This window comes from Macaca thibetana, chromosome 4, assembly GCF_024542745.1.
Source record: "Macaca thibetana thibetana isolate TM-01 chromosome 4, ASM2454274v1, whole genome shotgun sequence".
Classification (NCBI taxonomy): Eukaryota; Metazoa; Chordata; class Mammalia; order Primates; family Cercopithecidae; genus Macaca; species Macaca thibetana.
Genome location: NC_065581.1, coordinates 76,266,576 through 76,281,496, shown reverse-complemented (window position 1 = coordinate 76,281,496; position 14,921 = coordinate 76,266,576). Strand labels below are relative to the sequence as shown.

The following is a 14,921-nucleotide window of genomic DNA, read 5'->3' as shown; positions in this document are numbered from 1 at the left end:
ATTTTGAAAAATTCAAACATTCTAAATCACTGAAGAAAGCTTGAGTCAGAGTGGATTCATAATTTATTGAAAGATAGAATATTACAGTAAGGATGTTCAGTTTCGCGACCTGAAAATATATTTTGCCAGAGGATACTAAAACAGCATCATCACACATCTGAAGTTAATAAGTAATGAACTTCTATCTTCTTTAAAGTAAAGTTTTTAAAAGGAATTTTGATCAATTAAGTCACATTAAAATAATCATTTGCAATCTTAGAACTGGAAGCAACCTTACAAGTATTCTAGACTTCTAAATTTTATTTTTAAATAAATTATTTTGGGGATGATTAAAGAAAAGTATAAATATGATTTTAAAAACTCATTTTGGTAAGTTTTCTTCTAAATGCTTTTTTATTTAGCTAATCATACTAGTGTTTCCTAAACTATGTTCTGGATGAATATGATAGATATTATTAGGGAAAAAAGGGATTCTGTAGCTAAATGAGTTTGGGAAATTATCTTAGGATTTCTCAGAGACTTCAATGTCAGTGTGCTTTTTGACTGTAAAACAAGGAGGTAGTATGTATAATTCATATGATACATACTCTATTAGAACTCCTTTTTACAAAAATACTCATTTTACTGACTTATCACCTACTGTATGCCAAACTCTGGTGTTTTAAATAATCTTACCAAAGTGTGGCAGTATGGCTCCACGTTATCTTTGTGAAAGGAGGAGTGTATTTTGATAAAGAGCAAGGTAGGTTTCTCCTATTGGCTCAGTTTAGATGGATGAGTATTAGCTACCTTTAAAAACATATCGTTCATGGATTTCTGCAGTTAGAGTATAGCAGATATTGCAAGATGGAATGAAATGATTTAAATCTCACCTCTCCCCACATCAGTCTTATCTAAAGGAATTCATGTTAAAGTTGCCATTACTTGGTAAACTTGAGGAACAGTTTTCAAATTTCTTGGTCTTAGGACCCCTTTATGCTTACTAAAATGTATTAAAGTTCCTTTATTTGTGTAGGTTATAATCTATTGGTATTTACCACTTTAGAAACTTAGCATATAACATGTTAGAGACCTATTAAATAATACTAATAAACTAATTTCATGTTAATATAAGTAACATTTTTATAATAATTATTCCCAAACAAAACAAATCTGTGAGGAGCATGGCATTGTTTTACATTTCTGTGAATCTTTAATATCTGGCTTGATAGAAGAGACATTTTCCTATCTGCTTCTGCATTCAGTCTGTTAAGACATCACATGTTATGTGTCCTGTGGAAACCTCCACCATGCATTCATGAGAAAAAGTGAAAAACAACTAATATAGTATTATTCATAAGTTTTATCTGAGGGACCTCCAGGGGTGCCCAAAACATACTTTGAGAACAGCTGAACTAGATACTACTGTGGACTTTTTTTTCTAACTTGATAGCTAATTATAAAGTAATACAATAATATTTTTTCCAATATAATTTTATTTAGATTGTGAATATTGTTTATTTACTGAAAGACTAATAAAAATATTAGCACTTCATATCATGGTTTCAAATGCCGGTATAAATTAAGTAGTATTTTGAAGTTGTTCCAAAAGTGCTCACACTTTTTATAGTGGGTAGCTTTATTTTATGGTTGAAAGGTATTTAAAGCAGCAGTTGGAATTTTGTCTTTCTCGCTGTAAGATTTTTAGTAAATTATGAAATTCAGCATAGATGTTAAGTGTTCTTAAATTTTTTAATAACCAACTATCAGTTGTTTTTAATTCTTAATTATTCTGGAGATTTGCTTTACATCAAATATGCAAAACATTTTATACTTGGATGAATTTTTTTATTGTTGCTCAAAGATTTTGAAAATTAAAATGATAAACTGAAACATACTATATTTGTCTTTTACATAATAGGTGAAGTATTACAGACACTTAGCACCTGATCACTTGCTGCAAATATGTCATCGACTAGGACCTCTTCTTGAACAAGAAATTCCTCAAAGTGTTCCTGGAGTACAAACTTTATTAGGAGCTGGAAGACAGTCTTTACTACGCACAAATAAAAGTATGAAAATTTTCTCATAGGATTCAGACATTCTTTATCTCACTTTTGTTTTTGTGTTCTTTGTATGCATAAAAATACATGTGTTTAATAGGCTGCAAGCATGTTGTATGGAAAGGATCTGCTCTGGCTGCGTTGCACTGTGGAAGACCACCTGAGTCACCAGTTAATTATGGTAGCCCACCCAGCATTGGTGAGTTGTTTGAGTTCACTGCTAGTAAATAGCATCTTGGTAAAGAGCTTTTGAAAATAAAAAAGTTTTTGGGTTACTGTGGTATTAGAGAACTTCATATTATGTACATCTGCATTCAAAAAGGAAAAAAATAGATTATTTTTCTTATTAGTAGTTTTAATAGTGAAAAAGTCATGTGTAATTAGGGATTGTGCACATTGCACCTTATGTAGGCCAGTTAGCTCATTGGTATTTTATTTTTACAAAAGTTCCATATTAAGGTATATATTATTAGGTCGAGTTAGTAGAATCAATATATAATTCAGATTAGTTATAATGGTAGGAGACAAAAATAGTTATCTTTTTAAAAGCACAGTACTTTTTTTTGGCTAAAGTTTCAAAGAGGGAGTACTGATGTAAATATATCTTCTTGAGATGCCTCCTAGGTTCATCCCTTTCCCATCTGCTACTACCAGGCCCTTGCCTTACCTGGATTAATACAGCATCATCCAAACTAATCTTGCTTGGGGTGTCATCTCTCTCTCTCTCCCTTCCAGTATAGTGTGTAACACTGTAATAGTAACCTTATTCAGGTCTACCTTTGTTGTGTCACTCTTCTGCTCAAGATAGTATAAAGAGGTCAAGATATTTTAATAGTGTTGTACTTTCTCTAAGTGTTCTCCTAATTTTCAGAGACCTTCAAAGTTCAATCATAGCTTCTTTTCCACTCTCATGTTCCTACCTAGCGAGGAATGTTATTCTTTTTTCTTCCACCTGCTCAAATCTTACTTCATTCTTTCTTTTCTGGATACTTCTTATACAGATAGTAAGTTTTATATGACTTTGATTTTTCATTTATATATATATGTGTATCTCTTTTTCTATCATTTTACTTGCAACTTTCTGTTTCCTTTTATTTCTTTTAAAAATATAAAAGGGGCTTTTAAAAATACAATATGACAATCTTTGTGTTTTATCTAGAACATTTAGTTATTTACATATAATCATGGATGTACTTGGGTTTAAATCTACTATCTTACTTGCTGCTTTGAAGGCAATTCCTTTTTCTCTAATTGCTTCTAAGATTTTTTCTCTTTCTGGTTTTCTGCAGTTTGAGTATGATATGTCTTGACGTTAACTTTTTAAAAATTTGTCTTGTTTAGGTTCTGGAAATGTCTTTTATTGACATTGAAAAAATATCAATCATTATCTTTTACAATAACCTCTCTGTTCCATTCTCTCTCCTTTCCTATGAGACTTAAACACTTTATCTGCTTTGTTATCCTTTCTTCTATGTTTTACATGTTTTTGACTCTCTGATGTATTCTGGATTGCTTCCTCTAACTTACTTTTCGGAGATAACCTATATGATATCTGCATGGTGGGTAATCATGTATTTTTTTTAAAAAACAAAAGATTGTCTTGTTTAAATAATTTTAATATGTAATCTTGCTGTAATGAACAAACATTAACAAAAGATTTTGAGAGACGAGGGTATATTTGTACTTAGAAAATTATTCTGAGGTGGTATAATAGGTTTCCTGAAAGAAGGGAAAAATAAAATATTATAGGAGTTTTCCCATTTAGGAAAAGTTTATTCTGTCTTTGAAAAACTATAGATCCATATAATAAGGAGAACATGTTATGCTTGTTCTTTCAATACATTATCAGATCTGTGGTAGGTAATGAAAGTGTAAGAATGATTGATGGTAAATAACATTTGCTCTGTGTGTAATTCCTATATGCCAGACACTGTTCTAAGAGTTTTCTATTTATTTACTCTTTTAAAACCTTAAATGTTCTATAGGTAGGAACTATTATGCTTATTTTACAGAGGAGACTGAAGCATGGAAAGATTTTGGTAACTTGACCAAGTTCACACATGCAGTGAGAAGTGAAGCCAGGATTCAAGCCCAGACTGTTTGACTCCATTATGCTATGCTTTATTCCCAGTAAACTAAATTTATTAATAATAATGCTTAACTACTCAAGAAAATTGGTGTTAGTCATTTTTTGGAAAAGGGTATCAAATATTTATAAAAGTCAAATAAAATATTTTAGGTCACATTATTGATGGTCAGATTAGTAAATACTGCTGACAGGGAGAGAGGAACATTTGTCTTCCCTTATTCACAGGAGATACTTTCTGAGATGCGTAGTGGATGCCGGAAACAACAGATGGTACAGAACCCTATATATACGTATGGCAAAAATACCTTGGGTTTTGCATCCAAGCATAGAAATGTAATTGATTCATTTAGGTAACAGAATTAATTGCCAAGCAGGTAATTGATGTACCTTTCTGAAAGACTATTTTATTTTTAGGGTTTAAGATAAATTTTTTTCTCTCCTGTTGTGATTTTCAGGAAGATCTTTGCTTTATGTTAAGAAACACCTGTAATGAATTGCCCATTTTGCCTACTTTAAAAAAGTGTATTTACATATATGTTTTGAAAGCACTACAGAGAAGCTAGACTGATCAAAATGGTTCAACTTGCTTAGTCGTAGTTTAGTGTCTGTGTTTTGCTAGAGTTCACCATGGTATATATTTTGTTTTATTGTCACTATAAAGTTATGAACAGGATGGTGATGGGAAGAAATAATTCATCAGTCTTCTTGCCAGAATAGTTGCCTGCATAGTGGTACAATATATTATTTCAAGCTGTTACAGTATGGTTCAGAAGATTTAAAAAAATACATACGAATGTTTGTAGTACTGACTTATTTCTTCTTTTGTTGAGTCTTTGCCATTTTCTGTCTGGCTACCTTTAAAAGTTTTCTTTGCTCTTTCCTTGGTTGGTGTGGTATTACCAAGTATCAGTGGAGGTAAGAAAAAATTCTTGACATTTTAGCTTTTCTTAAGATACGTATATAGATTTAAACGTTTAATATAGATCCCAAATATTGAAATTTTGACACATTTGGGGTAGTAGTTGTTTTTCTTTAAATAAACTTTTAATTTTGGAGTAAGAAATTATTTACTGAGAAGTTACACAGATGGTTTAAAGAGCTCCTGTATACCCGTCATGCAGTATCCCCAAATGTTACACTTTTGCATTACCTGGTCTGTTCCTCAGAACTACTAAACCAACGGTGCCCTCCTGTTAACTATACAGCAGACCTTATTCATATCTCACTAAGTTTTCATACTAATTACATTTTCTTATTCCAGGATCTAGTCCAGGATACCATACTGGACATAGGGTTTGTTAATTTTTTATTGGACTTCTTACTGTAGTTCAGAGGATAATTTTAGGTTAAGCTGGTGGCAAAATTGGATTTTCTTAGATATTTCAAACTGTGTGGAAACTATTGGACCTCTTGAATATCTCACATTCATCTCAAACTTAAAAATACCTAAAATGTAATTTTTGACGCTCTCTGAACCTTGTTATTCCAAGCCAGAAGCTTGGAGATAATTTTATTTTAGATTTACTGTTCATTTCTTATGTCTATTTAATAAATAATACCTGTTTATTCTACTTTCTTGAACCTGTTCTCCATTATCATTGCCACAGCCACATTTCAGGCCTTGGTACTTCTTGCCTGGAGTCCTACATTATTCATTCACTCGCTAAGTAAATATTGTATATCCCTAATTATAGCTGGCACTGGGCTAGGGTCTGGAGTTGCAGATAAGCAAGAACAAGGCCTCTGCTATCTCAGAACTTAAGCGCTGCTTAAGCCCTTGCCCCTAGTCTATTCCTGTATCCCAGGGGTCAGGTTCTAACGAGGGTTTCTTAACCTTGGCACTGTTGAGACATTTTGGGCCGGATAATTCCTGGGTGTAGGCAGCTTCCCTATGCATTGTTGGATGTTTATTAGCATCCCTGGCCTCTGCTTGCTAATTGCCAGTAGCATCCCCACTACCCCCTTGTCACAATTTAACAAGTCTCCGGACATTGCCAGATACCTCCTGGGCAAAATTATCACTGCTCTAAACTTTTTGAAATGCACATATCATCATGTCATGCCTTCTCCTTTCCCCCATTGAGAGTGACTGAATGATAGTGTCAACCATTTTAATGTGACATTATCACACAAGGCTGACCTTTTCACACTTTTCCTGCCGTGTCCTCACCTGCACTTTGTGCTCTAGCTTAGTACAACTCTTTGGCAGTTCTTAGAATCAGCTATGTTGGTTTTCATTCTTTTGTCTCCTCACATGTTTTATTTCTCTCTGGAATGCCCCTCTGTTTTCTGTACATTCTGCAAGTATCTGTTTATTCTTTAAAACTCAGATGTTAAACTGGGCAGAATTAAGTGATTTTACTTATTTCTACTATTGATTTTATCACATGATTATGGCTATTTACCTTTGTTTCCTCTAATACACTTTAGGTCCTGGAGGACAGGCATTATGTTTTATCGCTCTTTAGAGACCCAACTCTTCAGCATTAGTAAATATTAAATGAAAAGTAGTAGGTAGTTGATGAAATTGATACACTGGGATGTGACAAGTAAAGTTCAAAGGTGGGTAAGGCATTACAAAAATGGAATGAAGGTTGGTAGAAAGAAGAAGAGAAACTTGATCCAAGAATGGTAAGAGAAGATAAAATCACCAAACCAGAAACTGATTTTTAAGAATTAAGGTTTATGAGTAGACTGGGTTATCAGTTCATTACACTTGGAATGTAAAATACATACCTGTACAATTTGAGAACCCACTTGAACTTGCCTCAGTGTTTTCTTATCCTGTTTTATTTTATTACGTGCTTATAATTCCCAACTACTTTGAACCTTTTAGTCTTTGATGTAAGTTGTGAAAATTGAACTAGAACTCAGTCTCAGCAAGAGACCCAAAGTGGTCCGCTGCCTTCCAGTGCTCTAGAACCTCCTTTAATACTGTTTTCAAAAGCAAAGGCCAGAGATCCCACTGATCTGTTATTATTACTAGCTTGTGATTCTTTTATTGTGGTAGAGAGATGTGAGTGTGTACTTGGCATAGCAGCATTTACTTCCAAAGGTATTAGTGAATCTTTGGTATTGTCCTTTCTCTTACCTCCATACCCACATTATGCCTGTTTTCAGACATAGTTTATTCTATATTTGCTTATACTTCAGTAATAAATGTGCATGGGTAAGGGGAGATAGGAAAGAAGAGACCTAAATACATTAAAGGGATTTTTAAGGTTAAATTTAGAAATTGTTTTAATACATGTTTATCTTGTGAAAAAGATTGTAATACATTAAATTAAAGCAGTTTTTGCTGATTGCTTTGTTTGCATTTTTCTTACATTTGACATGTTAGCAAAGTAAACTTCTTACCTCTAGGTCTTTCATTTGTCATCTTTTTTTGGTGTTTTGCCTAGGTATTTCCATTATTTTATTTTACTTGTTTGTGGAGGGTTGCTATTAAGTTCTGCAGTTTTGGGTGAGGATAAGGAGTTTTGAGAATCCTGATTCTTAGACATATTTGAGTGTAAGGAAAAAACTTTGACTTGAAAAATAGCTTTACTACCCAGACATCCAATTAATGCTAAGAAGCCTTGCATTAAAAAAAAAAAAAGTCTTAAATCTTGTCTACATTTACAATTTGTGATTCTCTGAGAAAACTAGTTTGAAAACAGTCACTTAAAGCTAGATGCAAATCTTTGTAGAGAAGACTCTTCTTTCTCACCTTGTGCTGTATTTTGCCATATTTCCAATATTGTGTTTGAATTACTCTGTAGCTGGTAATTTCTTAAATTTATTCAATCAAGGTTTTTTTTTTTCTTAGACTCTTAGGTTTATATTTTTCCTCCTATTTCTTACATAATTATTACAATGATTTTTATATTACAAATATGTGAGATTACATAATTTTAATATATGTTAACAGTTACATATAATTCAGCAAATTATAGGATATAATATGTGGGGTTTTTTTCCTGTTCATTTATCTTTTTCTAATATGTTGTATTCAGTTATTCAGTGTTTTTTCTTTCCATTTTCTTACTCAATCCATACTTTATTCCTAGTTAGGTATCTACTCATCACTTATTTAAATATGTTTATTTTAACCTATTGTTTCTCAGTAACCATTTTTACTTTTAGAGCTCATTTTCTTATGTTTTTCTAGTCATAATTTTAGTCTTATAAAGGTTTTATACTTTTTTTTTTGTTTAATGATTGTTGACTCAGTTATATTCTTTTTTGTCTTGGTCTTTGTTTTTCAGTGTTTTCCCTGAATGATCTTCATATTTCTATTTGACACAGTTTTTGTTGTTTTATTAACTATTTTCTCCCTAGCCCCCTCCCTTGCTTTTCTATTTCCTCCCCTTTTTTGCCTCTTAAAAACAGGTTAGCTGTGAGAGACTGTCAAGGTGTATTGGCTTTTTTTTTTAGGGAAATAATGTTCATTATGCCAAAGTATCAAATGTATAAAATATATATTTATTTTTTTTCTTCTGCTTAAATTTCTTTTCAAATTAATGGTTGACAAAAAAAGGGGGCGGAACTTTGAAGAAATGAAACTCCCTTAGGTGAGTTTAAATTGTTGCTTTTGTAGCTAGCTGTGTTTTAATTTCTTCTGTAACTAATAGGATAACATTTGGTTTTAGGTTATAGATGTGATGAGGGATATCCCCTCCACTTTGTATAAAACATCTGGCAAGCAATTCCAGTAGTAATTAGGAATCACTAGCCATTTTCCCTTTTAGTTTGTATCACCTATTTTTCCAGAGTGATTATTGGGTTTGATTTTGTTAAATATTCATATCTGTGTATGTGAAGCAAATTATGATATTATTTTCTCATAAGGTCATGACTATTTTGAATTTCTTCAGGGATCCTTTGAAGTTACATATTTCAGTGTTTTCCCAGACATCTTTTGGACCTGGGAAGTCCATGATCAGATTGGGCTGAATAGATATTTTTATAAACAAAGGAATAATGTGTTCAGCTCCATAAAGAAGCCTCAGGGGGAAAATTGGTCTCCAACAAAAGTCTTTTAAAAAGTAAACAAAAACTGTTGAGTTAAATTAACTTTTATGACACATGAAGATTTGATTATTTAGGGACAGTCCATATCGATGTTAGTATAAAATACCTTTGAGTTTGCAAAACATTTTGTCTCATCTGCTTTGTATAGCAACTCTTTAAGATAACCCTACATTTTTAATTTAATTTAATTTAATTTTTTTGGAGATTGAGTCTTGCTCTGTCGCCTAAGCTGAAGTGCAGTGGCGCAATCTCGGCTCACTCCCTCCTCCTTCTCCCAGGTTCAAGCCATTCTCCTGCCTCAACCTCTCAAGTAACTGGGACTGCAGGCATGCGCCAGCACACCCGGCTAATTTTTGTATTTTTAATAGAGACGGTGTTTCACCATGTTGGCTAGGCTGGTCTCGAACTCCTGACCTCAAGTAATCCACCTACCTCGGTCTCTCAAAGTACTGGGATTACAGGTGTGAGCCACCATACTCAGCTGATCCTACTTTATTAATGAGGAAACTGAAGCTTAGGAAAGCAGTAACCAATGACATTATATCTGTTTTTGTGTGTGTATGTATGCATGCACCTCAGATCTTATGCTTTTAACTTTATGTCACATTTATATAGCACCTTTTTGCCTTCTCTGAAATTATGTGTTAATGTGTCAGCTCTGTCCATTTGTTGATTTGGGAATAGCAGTTGTTTGAATTTTGCCTCGGTATTTGAACTCTAGACCCAATGAAACGTGGTGTGTTCTTTCAATTTTTATGTAGTGTCAGATAGATACTTATGAGATCAGGTATTTACTTCTTTGAGAAAGTGTTGATAATTTTGGTGTCAAGCTGGTTAATTTTTTTCTAAAATGAAATTTTGTTTTCAGAGCCCTTTGATTTCTTTTGCAAAGTTAGCTTTTGCTTTTAGTTATATCCTTTCCAATTCATTCTCATTGCGGTTAAGAGAAAACTGCAATGAATTATCCCAAAATAAATCTTACTATGTATGTTACTGCACTCTTTTCTCCCTTAAAACTTCAACTCATAATTGCTGGAATTTAGTCCAAAATACCTAACATAGCTTAGAAAGCGTTCTGTATAGTCCACCCCTCTACCTTCTCGTCTCTTCTCTTGACACTTGCCCTTTCTGTGCTCTGTGTGCAAGTCAATCCTGACTTCTTTATGTTGCTTGAATGCTATGCTTTTTCCAGCCTCAAACTATTGCACATGCTGTTTCCTCAACCTGGAATATGCTCCGCTCTCATCAGCATTCTGTGGCTGTTCATTTTTCAGGTCTTAATTTAAATGTCAGTTTTTCAGAGAAGTTTTCCCAGACTCCCAGATATCCACTCCCCACCCCCAATGTGATTAGAACCCTTTGCTATAGATTTCAAGATTCCCCTATACCTTCTATTTGATAACACTTAACATTGTTGTAAGTCCTTGTTTCATGTCTTTCTTCCTTGCTAGACTGCAATCTCCATGAGGGTAAGTACCATGTCTTCTCTTTTTCCCTCTTATATCCTCTAGCTCATATTTGGCTCATATAGGTGCTCTATAAATGTTTGTTGACTCAAAATTGAGTGATTAAAATGTTTGACATTAGGACCCACCTAACTTAAAAAATGTTTATTTAAAAGAAAAATTGTTATTAAAATAACTATAAACATTTAAAAATATTTAAAACTGAAAACATTAGGTCATTGTGTGTTTTCTACTTGAAGTAGCATCAGACTGGTTTCCAGGAAATAAAATAGGAGGAAGATTAAATACTATTCCTAATAATTATCATATCTACCCTTTTTATTAGTGCTCTTTATGTCCTTGGTTCATGAAATGTTTTGTTTAACTCTTGGAATCATCTTTTCATTTTCTGTATTTTATTTTAGTTTAGTATTTGGGTTTTCCTTTTCAGACATTATTCATCTTTATGGTGTCTGCTAAATATTAAAAACATAGTATGTTTCAAACAGGAGGTGCAGCTAAACACCAAAATTGAATATCTAGAGATCTGGAAAGTAGCTGCTGTGCGTACTGATTATTTTAGTTATAGTATTAAAGCAAAGCGAGAAGCTCTCGTGGGTGCTATGTTGCTCAGGTGACTATTTCCCCTTACTCTTCTATTCCCAGTTACCTGTCCTCCTTTTTTTGTAGACAAAAAGGTGACTACAGAATTACCTTTTTATGTTGTAGCCTGGTTCTTTGTACTTTAACTGAAATTGGGACTGTCATTCATTATAGTTACCATTATGATGATTTATTTGTCCTGTTTTGATGTTGGTTGGTTGCTACTTGCTGGTACAGTGTGATGTAGAGACCAGATGGTACTGTAGAAGTAAACCAACGTGTATTGAATAATTTCCCAGAATTATCTCTGGCCCTCGATTTATGAGTATTTGGTTGTCATTACTTACTTGATACCTGTGTTAGTAACGGGTCTTTACGTTGTGGCTCTATAGTGAATTAAACATTCTTCCTTATACGATTCCCTCCTAAATAAAATGGAACCTAAACTATCTTTGACATGTTTCTCTTTTAGTTTAAAAATTCAATGGAAAAGATTACACAAACAAAACTTACAAACAAAATTGATGGCCTGCTTTGTAATATTATCTTACAACTTGCAAATCAAAACTGATGTGAATTCTTCCTTTATAGCATACCGTTTTTTCAGTCCATTTTCAAATACGCAATTGTCATTCTCTGTAGCATAATATGCATTCATATACTGTAATATGCTTAGGCATTAGTGTTTCTTTTTTATGATTAAATAAATTTAAATTCCTTGCATCTTTATCTCTAGGTTTATTTTTGTCAGTCTTTGAATTTAAGCTAATCTCTTTAGATATTTTACAGTTTTCATATTGCTTTTTTGAATTCCTTGAGGTAGATTGAGTTATAAAAAATTACAATGAACGTATGCTCAATGGAGAAAGTTTAGAAAACAGAACAGCTCAAAAATTAATCAGTCTCACTCCTTATCTGCTATACATACTTTGGCATGTTTTCTTTCAGTCTTTCTTTTCTAATATTGCTCTACATAGGCAGCATGTAATAGGTAAGGGTATAGTCTTTGGTACCAGACTGCCTGAGTTTAAACCTGGGCTCCACCTCTAGTAAATTACATTTTATCCTTTGGTTTCCTTATTGGTAAGGAATATCTGCTTATTGGGGATAATGGAAGTACCCACTTCAAAGGATTGGTGAGGATTAAATGAGAATATATGTAAAATACTTTGAATAGTGCCTGGTATGTAGTAAAACACTCAGTAAATACTAGCTGTTATTCTCTAAACTTGCTACATAAGAGTGTTCTGTAGCGTTTTTCCTCTCCTTGTTATGTACTGTATTGTGACATTTATACCCACATTATTAATTGCAGCAGATAAGGCTTTTTTTTATCATCAGATTCTTGAAGTCCTAGTAAAAACCTCTCATAACTCTAAACCTTCGTTGCTTTCCTCTTCCTTTGTAGCCATTTTCTCAAGTGTTTGATGCCTGGCTTTAGCATAACTTCTGTTAGAAAGTTATGATTAGCAATTTTTTTTTGTGACCCTCACTCATATTTCCTTTTCATTAGAACATTTTCGTGGATCTCTAAAATGAATAACATTTCAAGTAATTTTATGCCTTATTACTTTATGCCACACGATACATTTATCTGATAGAAATTCTGAAATCACCAACACCATATATAAACAACTATTTGGACTTTTAATGGACTGATGAACTTGGAAGGTCACTTTTATAGACATTGCTCTCTGATGTCTAGTCATGAATATAGCATTATTTTCTTGGAAAATCTAATTATCATCTAAAATTGGAGATGGCATGTATGAGGGGTAAATCAGTTTGGAATTTGTTTTCATGTACTCTTAAGTTTTTATCAACATTTTTATAGTTCACTCAAGTTTAGTGTCAGAGTTCCAAACTCTTGTTTTACGGTGATAGTTATTAATTGTATATGTAGAAAGCCAAAGCCTTTATTAATACAGGTTGTGGAGATTAAAATGAAACCTGGTACTGATTATTTATAATTTACTCCCTTTTATTAATTTATGAATCATTTCTGTAGATGTTAATTAGAAATTTTAATTACTTTTGCATTTTATTTACAGAAAACCTGGGAGCTTTCCTTCCAAGTGTCTTCTTTAATTAGAATCACAGTATAAAACTAGTCAAGACCAGCCATGGTGGCTTATGCCTGTAATGCCAACACTTTGGGAAGTTAAGGTGGGCAGATCACTTGAGGCTGGGAGGTCGAGATCAGCCTGACCAACATGGCAAAACCCTGTCTCTACTAAAAATAGAAAAAATACTAGGCATAGTGGTGCACACCTGTGCACCCAGCTACTCAGGAGGCTGAGGCATGAGAATTGCTTGAACCCAGGAGGTGGAGGCTGCAGAGATTGCGCTGATGTACTCCAGCCTATGTGACAGAGTCAGACTCTGTCTCAAAAAAAAAAAAAAAGTAAAACTAGTCAACAGAGGATAAAAAAATGAATTAAGTAAAATTAATGAAAACCTTCTCTTAAAATACTGATGCTTCTTGTCTGAGTACCCCCCGATTCTGCTTCAGAAAAGGCCCAAATTTTACTAAGATAACTTCCAAGTTACATATTCTTGTGCCTCCTCACTTAATTCTTCTACTGTACAAAAATTGGTTCTCCAGGTTTTAGAATCTACAGCTACATGCTTTTCCTTGCATTTCATTAGGCTGCCAGCAGGGCTCTGCTTTCATGAGTTGGCAGAAGTTGTAAGCACTGTTTTTGTGGTCCTCCATTTCTGATTAGGAGGGAACAGCTTTCCTGCACTGGAGTAGGTATTATATAGCATGTTATATTGTTATTAACGGTTAGAAAACAATAACAACAAAAAACACTAACCTTTGTATTTTGTTAATTCATAGTCATTTTCATTTTTTTCCAAGTCATCTTTTTTAACCGTGGTTAATTTTGATCTTGGGTAATTTATTGCAGCTTTATCATGTGTACGTGTTCATTTTACAAAGATCTTTGCAAAAGGAGAAAAAAGCCTAAACGTTTTGTAGGGAGCTAATGGTATTTTTGCTATAGTACTTATTTGCAGGGATTTTTTTTTTTTTTTATCGTGTATTTTTCTAGTGCCCTCAAAAATGTAGTTATTAAGGTTATTGCAGATACTCTTTTATGGCAGCTACCTTTTTCTTTCTTTATGAACTTGGTTCAAATGATACAGTGAGAGAAAATGAGGTAACTTCATTATGTTTATCTTTTTAAAAAATCATCTGCATTGAAAACTTGGGCCCAACAACAGGAAGAAAGCACCACGTTTTAGATAGAAAGGTATCAGTTTGGTAGTAAAGTTAAATTTACATTTCCAACAAAAATTTTTTAACTTTCTGTTTAATTTCAAAATTAACAAATAATCAATATACAACATTTTTAAGTGGACTTATGAGAGGAATACACAAATATTAAAACATAATTGAATGTAATATTAAAATTTTGGTATTGGCATATAAATAGACTGTCAGTTATGTCAGTGGCCCAGCACAGAAAAAAAGAGATATATATATATATATATATATATATATAACAAAAACAGTATATATGATAATATAATCAGAATTTAATAGAAAAGAATTATTTAGTAAATGGAAAGACTGGAACAAATGGTCAATTAATTGAGGAAGAAAAACATAATCTTTAGAGACCTCATAATGAGTATTATAATTGTAGATGGATTAAAGAGTTAAGTGAGAAATCTAAACCACAAAAAAGTAGAAGAAAAGTAAGTAGATGTTTATTGTTCTGT

General features: G+C 32.9%; 1 protein-coding gene across 3 annotated transcripts in view; it reads left to right on the top strand.

Annotated features, from left to right (window-relative positions):
- The window catches only part of PHIP (pleckstrin homology domain interacting protein), a 138,252-nt gene that overhangs the window by 15,563 nt on the left and 107,768 nt on the right, over positions 1 to 14,921 (top strand). For all 3 annotated transcript variants that reach the window (XM_050788268.1, XM_050788269.1, XM_050788270.1), the window contains 2 exons: positions 1,901 to 2,051; positions 2,143 to 2,241. In XM_050788268.1, coding sequence (XP_050644225.1) covers positions 1,901 to 2,051; positions 2,143 to 2,241 — 250 coding nt within the window. The remainder of the gene's footprint in view (positions 1 to 1,900; positions 2,052 to 2,142; positions 2,242 to 14,921) is intronic.